Source organism: Triturus cristatus, chromosome 7, assembly GCF_964204655.1.
Source record: "Triturus cristatus chromosome 7, aTriCri1.1, whole genome shotgun sequence".
Taxonomy (NCBI): Eukaryota; Metazoa; Chordata; class Amphibia; order Caudata; family Salamandridae; genus Triturus; species Triturus cristatus.
This window is the reverse complement of record NC_140590.1, coordinates 54958790-54976935: the sequence shown is the minus strand read 5'-3', so window position 1 is coordinate 54976935 and position 18146 is coordinate 54958790. Positions and strand designations below refer to the sequence as shown.

The 18146-nt window shown below is 50.1% G+C and overlaps 1 protein-coding gene across 7 annotated transcripts in view; it reads left to right on the top strand.

Moving 5' to 3' along the window:
* The window catches only part of ARHGEF1 (Rho guanine nucleotide exchange factor 1), an 891302-nt gene that overhangs the window by 624203 nt on the left and 248953 nt on the right, over positions 1-18146 (top strand). For all 7 annotated transcript variants that reach the window (XM_085615602.1, XM_085615600.1, XM_085615604.1 and 4 more), the window contains 2 exons: positions 5464-5564; positions 15309-15386. In XM_085615602.1, coding sequence (XP_085471728.1) covers positions 5464-5564; positions 15309-15386 — 179 coding nt within the window. The remainder of the gene's footprint in view (positions 1-5463; positions 5565-15308; positions 15387-18146) is intronic.

Genomic DNA, 18146 nt, shown 5'->3' with positions numbered 1-18146 from the left:
AACACCAGTGTGCTCCTTAGACGACATGCCTGGCTACGCATTTCAGGCTTTAAGCAAGAGGTCCAAACTACCATACTCAGTCAGCCATTCAACCAAGAACAGCTATTTGGGCTGGCAGTAGACACTGCCCTTGAAAAAAATGAAAAAGGACACCGAGACTGCCAAGTCCATGGGAGCATTACAGTCTCCACAAACGCTTGGCTCCTTTCGGCGCACCTTCTACAGAGGAGCCTCCCAAAATATGGGCGCAGACACCTCATCTACGTTCAAAGCCACTTCACAAACATCCCCCAGTAGGGGATATTTTAGAGGCGGATACAGAGGGAACAACAACAAAGGACGAGGTCGAGGTAATAACACTCGCACCTCCCCTGCCACAAAACAGTAACTTTCCTCCACTCCCCCCAGACCATTCCAATCCAGTCGGGGGTAGACTATCACAGTTCCTACCTGTCTGGAACTCCATCACAACAGACAGGTGGGTAAGACAAATTATCCAGTATGGTTACTGCCTGGAACTTACAGCTACCCCCCCCCCCCAAACATACCACCCAAACAGTGTCCAATGTCCACAGATCACCTTACGCTCCTCAAACAAGAGGTCCTCTCACTGCTTCAAAAGCACGCAATAGAGCCAGTTCCCTTAGAGCATCAAGGAACAGGGGTATACTCACTGTACTTCCTAATACCCAAAAAGGACGGGACTCTTGAGACCAATACGTGACCTCAGACCCCTAAATCTGTATAGACACTCAGATCATTTCCATATGATCACTCTTCAACAAGTGCTCCCACTGCTGCAACAAGGCGATTTCCTTGCCACACTAGATCTCAAGGACACCTACTTCCACATTCCCATACATCCTGCTCACAGGAAGTACCTAAGGTTTCTTGTGGACAGACAATACAACCAGTTCACAGTCCTTCCATTCGTGGTAACAACCGCACCCAGAGTATTCACAAAATGTCTTGCGGTAGTAGCAGCACATCTCAGAAGACAACAAATTCATGTCTTCCCGTATCTAGACGACTGGCTAATAAAAGCCAAGTCATTAGACCAATGTGTTCTACACACTCACCTAACCATTCAACTATTACACGACTTGGGGTTCACGATCACCTACCCTAAGTCTCATCTCCAGCCCTCTCATATACACCAATACCTAGGAGCTACCATAAACACCTCCACAGCCCTAGCATATCCCAGTCCAGCCAGGATAGCCAGTATACAAGCTCTTATCACAAAATTTCAAAACCAACACTCTCTTCCAGCCAGAGTGTTAATGCAGCTCATAGCCATGATGGCATCTTGCATCTTCATTGTGCCTTATGCAAGACTTCAAATGCGTCCCTTACAGGAATGTCTAGCGCGTCAGTGGAACCAGGCTCAAGGACAACTTACAGATCTGGTGTTGGTGGACAGCCGCACACATTGCTCTCTACAGTGGTGGAACATAACAAACTTGTCCAAAGGGCGGCCGTTCCTAGAGCCTCTTCCACAGATAGTGCTGACAACAGACGCATCACTCACAGGATGGGGAGCCCATCTCCTCGCACACACAACTCAGGGCAAATGGACCACTCAACAGAAAGTGCTCCATATCAATCACCTAGAAATGCTAGCAGTATTCCTAGCACTCAAATCCTTCCAACTACATGTACAAAACAAGGCTGTCCTCATCCGGACGGACAACATAACAGCCATGTATTACATACAAAAACAAGGAGGCACACATTCTCTGCATCTGTCCCAGCTCGCTCAGAACATTTGTAGATGGGCCATTCCTCAGGACATATACCTACTTGCAGAACACCTTCCAGGGGTTCACAATCAGATTGCCGATCTGTTAAGTTGACAGACACAACAGATCCACGAGTGGGAACTACATCCCCCAAGTTCTATTGCCCTTTTTCCAAAAATGGGGTCAACCAGACATAGATCTGTTCGCCACACATGAAAATGCAAAATGCCCAACTTTCGCCTCCAGGTTTCCGCACCCGGAATCAAATGGCAATGCGATATGGATGAACTGGTCAGGCAGATTTGCATACGCTTTTTCGCCTCTCCCACTCATTCCAATAGTGGTACGCAAGCTCAGGCAGCAGTCTCTCAAATGGATCCTAATAGCTCCCACATGGGCACACCAGCCGTGGTTCACAACACTACTGGAACTCTCACTAGTTCCACACCAAAAACTGCATCTCTCCCCGTCCTTAAAAACCCAGAACCATGGAGAGATCAGACATCCAGATCCAGGTCAACTGAATCTGGCGATCTGGCTCCTGAAGTCATAGAGTTCGGTTACTTTAACCTGCCACCAGACTGCATATACATTATCAAAGAAGCCAGAAGACCTACTAGAGCTTGCTATGTTGCATAATGGAAAAGATTTGCCATTTACTGCGCTAACAATAATATACGTCCACTAGATGCCTCCATCCAGAACATCATTTGCTACTTACTACATTTGCAAAGATGTAATTTAACATACTCATCCATACGTGTGCACCTAGCAGCATTAGCAGCTTACTTACAAAATCGACAGCACTTGTCACTCTTTAGAGTCCCTGCGATCAAAGCCTTCATGGAAGGACTTAAAAGAATGATTCCTCCCAGATTACCACCCTCTCCAGTGTGGAATCTAAACATTGTTCTTACTAGACTTATGGGTCCCCCATTTGATCCTCTACATAAATGCGAACTACAGTTCCTCACGTGGAAAGTAGCTTTCCGTATCGTAATCACATCACTCAGAAGAGTAAGTGAAATCCAGGCTTTAATCGTACAAGAACCATTCTTACAATTACATCGTAACAAAGTGGTTCTTAAGACAAATCCAAAAGTCATATCTCCTTTTCATCTTAACCAGTCAGTGGAGTTACCAGTGTTCTTTCCAAACCCGGAATCTGTAGCAGAGAGAGCGCTTCACACCTTAGATGTTAAAAGAGCCCTTCTTTATTACATTGACAGAACTAAATCTTTCCGCAAAACAATTGTTTGTAGCTTTCTCTCCACCACATGAGGGCAACCCCATCTCCAAATCTGGGATTGCTAGGTGGATAGTTAAATGTATCCAAATATGCTACCAAAAAGATAAATGCACATTAACAGTTCCCCCCTAGAGCGCATTCCACGCGCAAACTAGGGGCTTCCATGGCATTCTTAGGGAACATTCCTGTAGAAGACATTTTTAAGGCAGCCGCATGGTCTACAACACACACCTTCACTAAACACTATTGTGTTGATGTACAAGCAAAGGAACAAGCTTCTGTGGGCCAAGCTGTGCTTAAAACTTTATTTCAAACTACTGCAACAGATACAGGTGACCACCGCTAGGGGAGATACTGCTATATAGTCTATTCTAGTGTGTGGTCTGCAGCTCATATGCCTCGAACGGCATATGCTACTTACCAGTATGCATCTGTTCTTTGCATATAGAGCTGCAGATCCACACACGCCCACCCACCTCCCCGGGACCTGTATCTGTTCCAGCTTTATCTTACTTAGATATAACACATGGACATCTCTTTGTCTTCTACTAACTCCATAATTTTCCATCATGGCGAAAAACAATCTAAGGATGGAGTTGATGCCCATGCGCACTATCGTCTAAGTGAGGAGTCGCCTATCTCGTGACTACAAAGACTTCTTCCAAGACAACAACAACGTGCAAGCATCCGAGCACAACACCAGATGGCGATCTACTATGCTAGTGTGTGGATCTGCAGCTCTACATGCCAAGAACAGATGCATACTGGTAAGTAGCATATTCCTTTTCCACAGGAGCCATTGGCAAAATCTACCTGCTCCCTTGTTGACATGCTCGAGTACACGTGAAAAACCAATAAATTGTTAACTTATATTAACTTATCTTGTCTAAATTGCCACATAGCTAGAGAAAGCAGAAAGTCCTATAGTCTGGGCCAGTGAAATCATCCAATTCTGTGGCATGACTATTTCTGCATAGTTAAGGTTTGGTCACACTTGAGACATAATCTACCATCTGCTGCATTATTCCAGGTTTAAAAGTCTAAGGAGGGGTCAAAAGTTAATAAGGTAAAGCACCAATTATGTTGATTTCTGCATACAGCTGTTGCTTCTAAGAGATGAAACATTGCCCAGACAGGATAAATGTATGTTAAAATGACTATATGGTGAAATAATACTGTTTCTTAACATGCCAAATTATGCTGCATAATTTGCCTTTTCTTGCAGCAAAAGGTAGTCAACCGGGGTGCATAATTTAGCCCTCCATTGCTGTATAATTCCAGTGGCCCTGACATCTATATATGCACCTGGCTGTGCTATTTTCTGCAGCCACTAAAGAGTAGGGGCTCGATGTGGAGTTATCCCATTCTTTCAATGCTAGATACCTCAGTTGGCTGGAATTGTATGCCAGACTCTTATGAATGGCTGTTCCAAGGTGCCCAATAGCTGATATTTTTGGCATTTGGCACCTGTTCTCTACTGCTGCTAGTAGGTGTTTCTTGGTGTTTGATGATCTTGGTTGACCCAGTATCTGCCCTTTTAGGTGTTTGTTTCCTGTTCTTTGCTATTTGCATTAGACATCCGATAAGTGTTTGTGATTTTATTTGTTGCATGGTACCTGCTGTTGCTTGCATTGATTAACTGGCACATACTGCTATTTGATTACTGATTCCTGTTGCTTCTATCACTGGAATCCTGGTACCTGCTGCTGTTCGGTGGCCTTGCTTGCACCAAGCACTAAAGGCATTACAAGCGTAGTCCCTGCTGCTGAGGTCTTTGGCAATCTGTACATTTGCTAATGACATATGCATGCTATTCATCAGTGCTAGCTTTCAGTACTCCTGCCAGGCCCTGCTAGCATTAAGAACGTGGTGTGTGTAATTAGGTGACAGTAGGATCTTTGTGTCTACCATTGCTAGGCTTGAGTCTTTTTGCCTGCAGATACTGGCTTGGGAGTCAGATAAAATACCTGTGTTTGCTGATAGTGGATGCATTGTACCTTACTTTGGGTGTCTTGATTTACTGGCGGGCCTGTCTTGATTGCCTGGCGTCTACCATTGCTACGCTTGAGGCCTGTTTTCTGTAGATACTGGGTGTGGGAGTTTTGTGGAGTAGCAGGAGTCGCTGTAAGTGGAAGCCTTGTGCCTTTCATTTGGTACTTGATATCTACCAGTGGTGGTAATGGCAGTCTTGTATTTCTTTTGCGGACATGAATGCATACAGCATGCCATTGCAAGCCGTGACTACTCCTACTTGTTGTTACTGGCTGTGGTAGTCTGGGAAAGTATCTGGCCTTGCTGACAGAAGCCTGGTACCTGCGGGTCCTAGCAGTGGGGAGTGCTAGCTGACATTCCTAGTTGTGCGATCCTTGTGCCTGCTGTTGCTGGCTCTAAATGCGTGCTTTCCTTTTTGCTGAAATTCAGTAGTCCTGCCTGTTGCATATTTAACTAGAATTGCGTTCTTTGAATCTCCAGAAGAAGCAGAGGAGAAGCACAAGGTTCAGAAGGCTGCAGAGTGCTGCCGCCAGATCTTAAACCACGTCAACCAAGAAGTGCGGGACACCGAAAACCAGCTGGTATGAATGCAGGGGTGCTCCTTACCGGTTTCATGTTGGTGTTTCAGCAGTGCATGGGGCAGGTTGAGGGAGTTGAGGGTTTGTATTTATTTGTGTACAGTCTGCCAACACTGTAAAACAAACTGCAGTGATACTTTATCTGTGCCAAACTCTTTGTTACCCCCATTGTCTAAGCTGTGTGTGTGTGTGTGTGTGTGTGTGTGTGTGTGTGTGTGTGTGTGTGTGTGTGTGTGTATCTGTATGTTATCTATGTTTGAGCATGGTAGGAAGGCGTTGTGGCTCAGTAGTGATGTCTTGACTATGTCAGATCAAGACGTGAGGGCATTCTGGGTCATAATCTAAGTACTTGTGCCTGAGCATGGTACGAGGGTATTGTATGGGTCATGCTTGATGTGCAGTCTGTGTAGGTGAGTATTCTGTGTTGATATGAGGGTGCGAATTGTAAGCAGTGGTCTACAGAGTTCGTGTCTGTGCCAGGAGGTGATGTCTGCACCTTTGTGTGGTTTGTGTCTTGGCATGTTTTGATCGCGAGTGTGTTGCCCTGCTGTCTGTTGGGGTATATTGGTATTGTAGGTTTGTATCGATGTGCTGTCTCTGTGGGTCATTACCACTGAGCTTGTATGAGGAACTTGTGTGTTAGCAATGTTCTGAATAATTGATCTCATTGCCAGGATGTCATACATCTCTTTGTATGACCCGTTTTCAGTGAGTTACGAGCCTGTTTGTTGTTGCTTTGCAGACAGGTGGGGGCATGGTATTGGTGGCCAATGTCTATGTACACTCTCTCTCTTTGAGCACCATGTCGGGGAACTGTATTGTGGCACTATGTTTTCTTTATTGGCATAGTGTGAATGGTGGGTATAGGGCTACCTGTGCTTCATCCTCTTGAGCACCACCGGCTCAAGCGCACAGTAGTTTTCTCTTAGTGTACAATGCAGTACTGTGCAACAGCGCGGGTTTTGCTAGGGTGTATTCTGGATTGTTGTGTGTGCGTTACAAGATGGTGAGAGCTGTGCTTCCTTATCTGCGCAGTCATACCTGGTGAATAGGTTGGGTGTTGTGTATCTATGGAGTTGAAGCATTGAAGAGTGGCTGGTAGTGTGGGTTTGTATTTATGAAGTGATTTTGTGTATTTACTGCAGTGTTCATCCGAGCTTGCACGAATTCAGTGCTCAGCCTTGCAATTTCTCAGATATTTAGAAGTGAATAGACTAAATGACTTTGAGCCCCAGCCTCTCTATGACAGAGCCCTATTTGCTGGAACAGTCCCACATGAAGCTTTCTGTAAGTGGGTTATTCAGGCTTTATAGTATAAGGGTATCCTTGACCCTTACGAGGGAAAATACCTCACTCCCTAAAAACCCTTGGTCTGAGTAAATACATTGGATGAAATATTGGATGTCACTCCAGAAGCAATGCACTTTGATGCTGTGCCTTAGTTACTGCACCAGGCTGCTTTCCTACCTCACACACAGCCAGATCTAGTTACCAAAGTAGCTACACCTGGAAGGAAGTTATTGATTTCTTCCAGCATGATAATTGTTGTCAAAACCCTCCTGATGCGACACCGTCTCCCACTGCACACTAATCGCCAGACTACATGACGCCAGCATACAAGGTACAGCCCTGGACTAGATCCGATTGTTCCTCACCGGAATAAGCCAAAGGATCAGACTACCGCCCTTCCTCCCCGCCCCAACGGATATCACCTGCAGAGTCCCACAGGGTCATTTGTGAGACCCACGCTCTTCAACATCTACATGGACCCCTCGCAACCATTGTACAACAATACAGCCTCAACATCGTATGCTACGCCGACGACACCCAGCTCATCCTCTCCCTCACCAGAGACCCCACCACTACAAAACTCAACTTCCAGAGAGGAATGCAAGACGTGGCAGTCAGGATGACCAACAGCTGCCTAAAACTTAACGCAGAGAAGACAGACGTCCTCGTCCTTGGAACCACCCCTTCAGCATGGGACAACATCTGGTGGCCCACCGCCCTCGGAAGCCCACCTACCCCCTCAGACCACGCCCAAAAACCTGGGCATCGTACTCGACTCTACACTCGCCATGAACAGACAGGTCAACGCGTCACCTCCAGCTGCTTTAGCATCCTCTGTACCCTTCGCAAGACCTTCAATTGGATGTGTGCCCCCCCCCCCCCCCACACTCCCCCCCGAGTCAAGGAAGACGGTCTCCCACGCACTCATCACCAGCAGACTGGACTACTTAAACGCTCTCTACGCCGGCATCAATAAGTCCCTACTCCGCAAACTCCAAACAATACAGAACACCACGGCCAGACTCGTCCTAGGCCTCCCCCGGCACAAACCTATAATCCAACACCTGCAGAGACTCCACTGGCTCCACTGGCTCCCAATAGAGAAGAGAGTCACCTTCAAAATCCTCACCCACGCCTACAAATGCCTACACAACAACGGACCAAAATACTTCACCGACAGAATAAACTTCCAAGTATGCAAAAGAATCCTCCGATCTTCCAACCTCGCACTGGCTGAAACCCCACGCATCCACAGGGCCAGAGCAGGCGGAAGAGCGTTATCGCACATCGCAGCCAAGACCTGGAACGAGCTACCGGTAGACATCAGACGCGCCCCCTCCCCGAACATCTTCAAGAAGACTCTCAAGACCTGGCTCTTCGGCTGAACGGATCGGCAACCTCCCCCCCCCCCCCATCCCCCCTCCCCCTCAGCGCCTTGAGACCCTCATGGGTGAGTAGCGCGCTTACAAATTCTTGATTGATTGCTTGATTATGGAGAGGCTGCTTCTCATCGCTCTAAACTTCTTGGAACCTAGTGCTCCTCTTGAACATGGCAAGCCAGATAAGAGGATCTTGAAATCCAAAGGGACCCTGTTTGTGCTGAGCCTGTGCAGACTTTAACAAAGCTCCAGAGCCTCAGGAAGTGTTCCTTGTTGGTTCAGATTCCCATCAGAAATGAGGTCCCAGGAGAGGCTATTCCTTGAGTAAACCAGGGGACAGTTTCCATGATTCCACTGAGTTTCCCTTGAGTAGTGAGTCTAGCGGGGTCCAGCTTCTGTTTGCTGAATAAAACATCCTCCATCGAAGTACTTCCAAGGTGAGCCTTAGGATACTAATTTAAGGGGTCGACATTGACTGACTGTCAAGCGAGGATATGGCAATGGAAAAGATGATGAAGATGCCTGAATAAAAGGCCTGCATGTTCTTCTGTGTTTGGAACGGCCCTGGTTTATCTGAAACATCGTTTTGCACATTGCATTTATTTTGAGGTTCTTAGGCAGGTGCTCATTCCTCCCACATGTATAAGATAATAAGTGTGAATGGCAGACCCTTCCTTAGTATTGTCTGATCCCTTTGGAATTCAATGTCCATCACATCTGAAAGAAACACGTTAGTTAGATTCCTCACCTTAGAATATCCCCAGGCGTCAGACTGGATCTGGAAGATTTTTGTAGCAATACCCCTTGCACGTCGCTAGGCGTCGTCTGCGGCTCCGCGTCCGTCGTCGGCGTCGTGCGCCGGAATGACGTCGTCGGAGTACTTAGACGCCGCCCTCGCGCGCTGACGTCAGTTCTTCTTTTTTGCACGCCAGTAAGCACCGATCCGGGAGAGCTACCCCTTTTAGTCATTTTTTGACTAAATTCTTTTGACTCTTTTGGTCTCTATCGACTCTGGTGCCGGTAGGATGCCTGGCTTCAAGGCCTGCGACGACTGCCACCGTCTGATGTCGGTGACCGACCATCACCGCCGGTGCCTGTACTGTTTGGGGCCCGACCACGACGCGGAGTCGTGTTCCGATTGTATGGCCCTGACCTCGAAAGCTAGGCGGGAGCGGTCCCGTAAGCTTCTCGAGCTTTGCCACTCGGCTCCGCACACCTCTCGATCCCGGTCCAGGAGGAGGTCCAAGGATCGGTCACGGAGCCGCAGTCGACACCATCGCTCGTCTGGCTCTTCGGGTAAGTCCAAGCGATCCAAGAAGTCCAAGAGGCGACCCCGCTCTTGGGACTCCCCTCACCGGTCGCGCGACTCGGCCGAGGATCAGGGTGGTTCCACCCCCGCGGCTCCGTCGGAGCCACAGGCGCCGCGCAAGTCCCCATACCCGCCGGTCCCTGGGACTGACGCGACGCCGGCGGAGGTCAGTGCCTTCCTCTCGGCCATGAGGAGCCTGGCCCCGCCATCGACGCCCGCTGGCGCGCCTTCGGGCCCCTCCGGACTCGACTGGGCGTCCTTGCGCGCTGGCGGCTCCGGCCTCGGCGCCGTCAGAGGCTCCGGCCCCGACGCCGTCAGAGGCTCCGGCCCCGACGCCGCAGGACCCCGAGTGGCCCAGGCCTGACCCCGTCGACGCCGGTCGACCTAGTCACGCCTTCTCTGCCTGCGTTGACACCGGTGCCACCTCCGACGCCGACTCCGGTCGACGTCGTTCCCCGGTTCAGCCCCGGTCCGGACCCGTCGCCGGTGCGGCGTCCATCGACGCCGCATCCGGCGCCGCTGGGGACAAACTTTGTCTATCGTCCGGCTCCGATTATTCCTCCTGTATACCAGGAATCGGATGACGGGGGAGACTGGGAGGGGTCTGAGGACCCTTTGACCCTCCAGGGTCAACTTTCTCAGGACTGGGCAGATGAACTGGGGGAGGCCAGTGGTCTGGATACCTCACCGGACACTGGATTCATCTCTCCTCCGACTGTGGCTTCGGAGGAGGGTGCAGCCTTTTCTGTGGTGCTGCGCAAGGCGGCGGAAGCCCTTGGGCTCGAGCTGCCTGCCGTGGCTGTGAGGACTAACATCCTCAGTGAGGTGCTTCAGTCTGCAGCAAGCTCCACTGAGCCTCTGCTGCAATTCAATGAGGCCCTCATTGACGTTCTTAAGGGCACCTGGTCCAAGCCCGCCACAGTCCCTCCTGTGGATAGGAACGTTGCCAGGCGCCACCGCCCTGCTCCGGGCGACCCCAGTTTTCTGTCGCAACACCCCACCCCCGAGAGTCTGGTCATCCAGGCCTCTACCTCCCAATCCTCCTTCCCGTGCGCTCCTCAGGACCGGGACTCCAAGAGACTGGAACAGTTTGGTAAGAAGCTGTTCTCCTCCCTCAGTTTGGGCCTGCGGTCTTTGAACACCGCCTGTCTCTTGGACCGTTATTCCCACTCTCTGTGGGATGCGGTGGAGGACGTGCTGCCCCTGTGTCCGAAGGAGGCCCGAACACGCCTTTCCCACCCAGGCTCTGGCCGATGGGAGGGATGCAATCCGATGTGGACTTGACACTACGGACTAGCTGGGTAGGGCGATTTCTACCACGGTGGCGTTAAGACGTCACGCCTGGCTGCGGTCCACGTCCTTTTCAGGGGATGTCCAGAGCACTCTCATGGACATGCCTTTTGATGGCACTCGCCTTTTTGGTGAGAAAGCGGACAGCGCGCAGGCTCGCTTTAAGGACTCCCGGGCTACGGCTAAGTCCTTGGGCCTCTCGGCCCCGCGGCCACAAACTTCCGCTTTTCGCTCCTTTCGTGGCCAAGGAAGGGGCGCCTCCTCGCGTCCGCCTAGCCACCGGCCGCAGAACCAACCTGCACGCGGTCGCGGATGTGGTTTCCGCCGCAGCGGACCTGGAGGACAACCCGGTCAGTCCACATCCACCCCGGCAGCATCCGCCTCAAAGCCTTCCTAGTCCGAGCTTTCAGGCCCATTTGTCGCCAGTGGGAGGCAGAGTTCGCCATCACCTGCTCCACTGGCGTTTCATCACGTCGGACAGGTGGGTGCTGCAAATCGTCCTAAGGGGCTACTCCCTCCCTTTCGAGACGACCCCTCCAGCCATGCCACCGCAGCACCACCGTATCTCGGAGGATCATTTGAATCTTCTGCGAGAGGAAGTTTCGGCCCTCGTGGCTAAAGAGGCCGTCGAGCGCGTTCCGAGCCCAGAAGTAGGTCGTGGTTGTTATTCCCACTACTTTCTGGTTCCCAAGAAGGGCAAAGGGGGCCTACGCCTTATCTTGGACCTCCGGAACGTCAACACCTTCCTCCGGAAGGAACGGTTCAAAATGTTGACTTTGGCTCAGGTTCTAGCTGCCCTAGACCCTGGAGACTGGATGGTAGCGTTGGACTTGCAGGACGCATATTTCCACATCCCCGTCCTGCCGGCCCACCGACGTTACCTGCAGTTCACGGTGGGTCAGGAGCACTTTCAGTTCACCGTGCTCCCCTTCGGCCTTACCAGTGCCCCTCGGGTGTTCATGAAAGTGATGGCGGTGGTCGCAGCTCCTCTGCGCCGATCAGGGGTTCCAGTCTTCCCCTATCTTGACGACTGGTTGTTGAAGGCGGGCTCGCCCCGGGCAGTCTTCTCCCACCTCCAGACTACGGCGGATCTCCTCCATTTGTTGGGGTTTTCCATCAACGTGCCGAAGTCATACCTGAGCCCCTCTCAGAAGCTACTCTTCATCGGAGCGGGTCTCGATTCGGCGCAGTTCCGGGTTTATCCTCCGGAACAGCGGGTCCGGGATATACAGGCTCTGATTCCCATCTTTCAGCCTCTATCCTGGGTTTCGGTCAGGCTAGTGTTGCGGCTTCTGGGGCTGATGGCCTCCTGCATCCTACTAGTGCATCACGCCAGGCGGCTCATGCGGGCTCTGCAGTGGGACCTGAAGTTTCAGTGGGCCCAGCATCACGGCAACCTGTCCGACCATGTCTTGATCTCGGAGGGCACTGCACAGCAGTTGCAGTGGTGGCTCACGGACCGCGATTGGGTCACGGGCAAGAGCCTCTCCCTACCCCTACCGGAGCATGTCGTAGTGACGGATGCGTCCCTCCTGGGATGGGGTGGCCATATGGGAGAGGCGGAGATCAGAGGCCTCTGGTCTCCGGCGGAGTCTCGCCTCCACATCAACTTGTTGGAGCTGAGAGCGATCTGACTTGCACTGAAAGCCTTCCTTCCCTCTGTCCAGGGAAGTGTTGTGCAGGTGTTCACGGACAACACCACCGCCATGTGGTATTGCAACAAACAGGGCGTGGTGGGGTCGTGGACCCTTTGTCAGGAGGCTCTGCGCCTCTGGACATGGCTGGAACACCAGGGCGTCACCCTAGTGGTTCAACATCTGGCGGGCTCTCTGAACGCCAGAGCAGACGAACTCAGCTGCCGGTGCATGATGGATCACGAATGGCGTCTGCACTCGGACGTGGCGCAAGGTCTCTTTCAGCAGTGGGGAGAGCCTTGGTTAGATCTATTCGCCACCGAAGAGAACGCGCAATGTCAGCAGTTCTGCGCGTTGGAATTTCCAAGGCGGCACTCGCTCGGCGATGCTTTTCGTCGCGAGTGGAGTTGCGGTCTGTTGTACACCTTTCCGCCTATACCACTTCTGCCCAGAGTGCTGAAGAAGATCAGGCACGACCGGGCCCAAGTCATCTTGGTGGCTCCGGATTGGGCACGAAGGTACTGGTATCCCGAGCTACTCAGTATGTTGACCGATCCGCCGATAGGTCTGCCCCTTCGGGAGGACCTTCTGTCGCAGCAGCAGGGGACGGCCCTCCACCCGAACCTGTCCAGCCTCCACCTCCATGCGTGGAGATTGAGCGGTGGCAGTTGATGCCATTTGACTTGCCTCCTGAAGTCTGTGATAACATTCTGGCAGCCAGGTGTCCCTTCACAAAGACTGTATACGCCTGCCGGTGGAACCAATTTGGGGCATGGTGCACAGCAAAGGCTGTGGCTCCCCTTTCCGCCCCTCTTTCTGAGGTTCTCCTCTTTCTTCTTTCTTTGGCCCAGCAGGGCTCTGCCTTGGGCACCTTGAAAGGTTATCTTGCTACCATCTCTGCCTTCTTGCGGCTTCTTGATCAGCCTTCTCTTTTCAAGTCCCCTGTTGTATCACGCTTACTTAAAGGCATTACTTTCGTAACCTCAGTGGGACTTGAATCTTGTTCTCACGTTTCTGATGTGCGCTCCCTTTGAGCCTCTTCACAATTGTCCTCTTCGTCTTCTGACTCTTAAGACTGCTTTCCTGGTAGCCATCACCTCGGCTAGACGGGTGAGTGAGCTCCAGGCTTTATCGTCCAAGCCTCCTTTTCTATCTGTTCATCCGAACAAGGTTGTCCTTCGGCCTCGTCCTTCCTTTCTACTGAAAGTGGTGACCCCCTTTCATCTTGGGTAATCTGTCACCTTGCCCTCCTTCTTTCCGCCTCCTTCCAAAGAGGAAGAGAGGCTCCACCGTCTGGACCCAAAACGTGCGCTCTCCTTTTATTTGGACCGCACCAAACAGTTCCGGGTGGATGACCAACTTTTCGTTGGATACGTGGGTGCTAAGAAGGGGAAAGCTGTGCACAAACGGACCATCTCCCGGTGGGTCGTTTTGTGCATAAAAATCTGTCATTCCTTGGCAAAAAAGGACCCTCCTGTTGGGCTGTGAGCCCATTCTACTCGGGCCACAGCGGCTACTACTGCTTTGGGACGGGGAGTCCCTTTGCAGGACATCTGTCAGGCGGCAACGTGGGCTTCGCTACACACGTTTGCCAGGCATTATTGCCTCGACAGCCAAGTCCGGAGGGATGGCTTCTTTGGCCGTTCTGTCCTCCAGGACTTTCTGGTGTGATCTTGGTTCGCAGACCCACCACCGGGGTTGGTATTGCTTGGGTATCTATTCTAAGGTGAGGAATCTAACTAACGTGTTTCTTTCAGATGAACAAGTTACTTACCTTCGGTAACGATGTATCTGTAAGAAACATTAGTTCGTTAGATTCCTCACCGATCCACCCATCCTCCCCGTTCTGCGAACCGACATCCAGCGTTAAGGTTATCCTTTTCAGTCCCCTAGACTTTTTTGGCACCAGTGTCGGTCTCTTGCATGGCTCTGCGTTCCTGGCGCGGAAAGCTATGTACAAGAACTGACGTCAGTGCGCGAGGGCGGCGTCTAAGTACTCCGACGTCATTCGGCGCACGACGCCAACGACGGACGCGGAGCCGCAGACGACGCCTAGCGACGCGCAAGGGGTATTGCTACAAAAATCTTCCGGATCCAGTCTGACGCCTGGGGATATTCTAAGGTGAGGAATCTAACTAACTAATGTTTCTTACAGATACATCGTTACTGAAGGTAAGTAACTTGTTCTTTAACGCACATGAACTTGCCCTTGCCATTCTGAAACGCCCTTAAGGCAAACCTCCGTGGGTAAAGTACTCTCAGTGGTTACACTCCTTAGTTTCCTAAATGGGCCTTTAGCGTTACAGATATCCGATTTTGATGTTATAATATATACATTGTTCTCCAATTCAGTTTATCTTATTTATCGAATGAGTTTATCTGGACCAATATGCAGTTTTCACTTGTTAACTACCCTAAAAATCTTATGTGCTATTAAGTGGAAGGTACACATTATAATTTTGGTTAGCAGATCGCTATCACGTCCTTGATGAATAGTTGGTTGCGAAATCATGTACCTTTGCTGGATTCTGATCTAAAAATTGTGAGGGCCTACGAATAATAGCCAGACTTTGTGAGACTGTTTAAGTGCTGTTCCTCAGCCCGTGAAGCTTTCATGTAAGACGGTAAATTTTGCCTCTGGGACAAAAAGCAAGCAGTGCTTTTGATGAGTCTGTGTGCAGTCATCTGAGCATTATGTGAATGGGAGAGTAATGAGGTATATACCTGAGAGTGGACTTTGGCAAGATGTTTGCAATGGGCATCCGAATACCCTGTAAGCAGCAGTGTGCAGGCTTTGCAGCCCTTGTCTCTAGATATTTCATTCTGCTGTAACTTTTTTTTACAGAAACTTGCTGACTACCTCAAACGTCTGGATCTATCCTACATAAAACAGAGTAATGACATCCTTGTCAATGAATTTAAGGTTGGTTATTTCAACTTATTTCAAGTATTGAGGTTAACACTGGCTGATATGTATTCTTTGAGGACTTGCATAGGAACAAAGGAGGGAGCGTGCTGCAAGTGTGAGATGGAGTTAGCATTGGATGCTGGTGGAATAGCGTAGGAACTACCCACAACTTAAGGCGTAGGAACACTGCCAGTGGGGAGGAGGCCGTGTGACTGGTTTTGTTGGTTCTGTGTAAGGTTTGTGTGCGACAGAGTGCTATAATTACTGACTGTGAATAATCTAAGCACTAGTGGTGAGTCTCATTGTGTAAGGAATACGTGGTAGTGTGGCTGTGTCTGATGATATTTCACTTCTATTTGCAGGGTGATGTACTTGCTGAAAACTTGGAGTTTAAGTGCCATCTCATCTAAGGCAAACGTTCTGGCACGGCTTCATAGCAGTCATAGGTGCAGGAAAACTGCTTGTTCGCAGCATGTGTGGCTGTAATAACTCAAGCTCTGCATACTTCTCAATCTGGTGTGCAACTTGTTTTTGTTTGAAGAAGTCTTTCGAGTCAGTTGGCACTTTTCAGAATTGTGACTTAAAATCCAACTTTACCTTTAAAGAGGGTTTTAAATTACAATTGTTTAGACTCCTAACTCAAATTTCCTACTTCCTCCCAGTTGATGGTAATCAAATATTAAATGCAATAAGGTAACCTAATGTTATCCTCTTAGAGAAGTAGACCTTGCAGTAATGTAAAACTAAATTGAGTTTTACACTACCAGAACATGTAAAACTTAAAAGTACTTGTCCATCTTTTCAGAACACACTGCACCCTTCCCTTTGGGCATTTTGTGGCCTTCCCTAGGAGTGATGTATATGTATTAAGAAGGAACGTTTAGGCCTAGCAAAAGCATTATGTTCGAGGCATGTGAGCTGTAGATCACATGCTTGTGCATATATCGCCATCTAGTGTTGGCCCCGGATGTTTGCACTTGATTTTCTTCGAAGAAGTCTTTATAGTGATGAGGTAGGTGACTCCTCCTTGCGGTGATAGTGCGCATGGTCATCGACTTCATCCTCAGATTGTTTTTATCAGCCACCGGTTTCGGATGTTACTCTCTGCGCTCTGCTTCGACACCGATCCTTCGGTTTCCCTCAGTGCATAGAAGACTAACTATCGACGGTATTGTTTCCGATCGCGTACTCCATTCTTCGCATATCGTGTTTGTTTTGAAAAAAATCTCTTTTGATCCGAAAGCTCGGAATAGGCCGTTGGGCCCAACTGCCTCCATCTGACTTGCAGTCGATGGAACAAACTCCCTTTAAATACTGCCCTTGGTGCCACGTGAAATACCCGCGCACCGACTCACACGAAGTGTGCAACCAGAACACGAAGAACAGGACTGCGACGCGTGTAAGGCTTTCCATTTTAAGAAGACGCTTCGCGAAGGTCTGCCTCGTCGACGCGACATGCAGAGCCAACGCACAGACTCCATTCCAGACCTCTTCGGATCTGAAGAAGCAGCAGCCGCGGACGCAATTGGGGCTGAAGAAGAGCAGGATCCCATTTCCGTTGCGGAGGAGGGCTCTGACCAGGATGCCGACATCCCACATGGACAACGTACTGCAAGTACAGTCCCCTCTTCATCCCTACTCCCAAGCCAACTTGCTAAAAAAAAAAAAGGCTCCAGATCAACCTGCGCCCTTGAGTCCCTGTCGGCACCGAGACCACGCTTCCGACGCCCCACCTTCTGGCTCGGCACCAAAGCGTACCCAAAAGCCCTCTGCCTCTGAAAAGGCACCGAGCCAAAGCCTTCGGGATGGAAGACCAAGTCCGGCTCCGATCATCACCACTCGGCACCGAAAACCAAATCGGATCCGAAAACACCAGCCCCGAAACCATCGGCACCGAAACAGACTGACACACCAAAGTCACCAAAAGAGCATAGTCTCTGTGATCCGCTCAAAAAACGGACCCGAAACAGAAAATTCTGGCCATACATCCAAAAACTGGCCACATTACCACTAAAGTGACTTTAAAGAGAAGGGCTACTACTGAAAAGGAATGCCATATTCCATTAGAGAAGAGAACTGTTGGGACAAATCCTTCCCCTCCTTCTCCACCTTTACCTCAGCTTCTGTTTGTGCCCACTTCACCTGAGCACCCACCACCAGATATACCCGACGATCAGGGTGATGGGGACGGGGATGATAATGATGGCAATCAACCTGCACCTATAGATGAGTGGGATGAATATAACACTGACTCACCCACAGACAATGTCCCTGACCTATACCCTACCAGGTCCTCTCCACCAGATGACAGTGTAGGATATATTGACTTGCTAGGCAGGGCTGTTAATTATCATGGGGTCCAGCTGCATAAAGAATTCCTTGAAGAAGATTTCCTCTTTGAAACATTAAACAATACACACAAATCCACACATGTGTTGCCCATGCTTAAGGGAATGACCAGACATGTAGACGATATATTTAAGGATCCTGTCAGGGCACGTATCCTTACCCCCAGGGTGGATAAAAAATACAAACCTGCACCATCTGATCCTGTCTACATAAGAGGACAATTATCCCTAGACGCATTAGTTGTTTCTAATACAGCCAAAATGACAAACTCCCAGACTACTGGAGACGCGCCACCCCCAGATAAAGAGTCAGGGCTCCTAGACGCTTCAGGGAAGAGAATAGCCTCCCATGCAGCTAACTTCTGGCTCATATCTAACACACAAGCGCTGCTAGCCAGATATGACTGTGCGCATTGCGACAAAATGG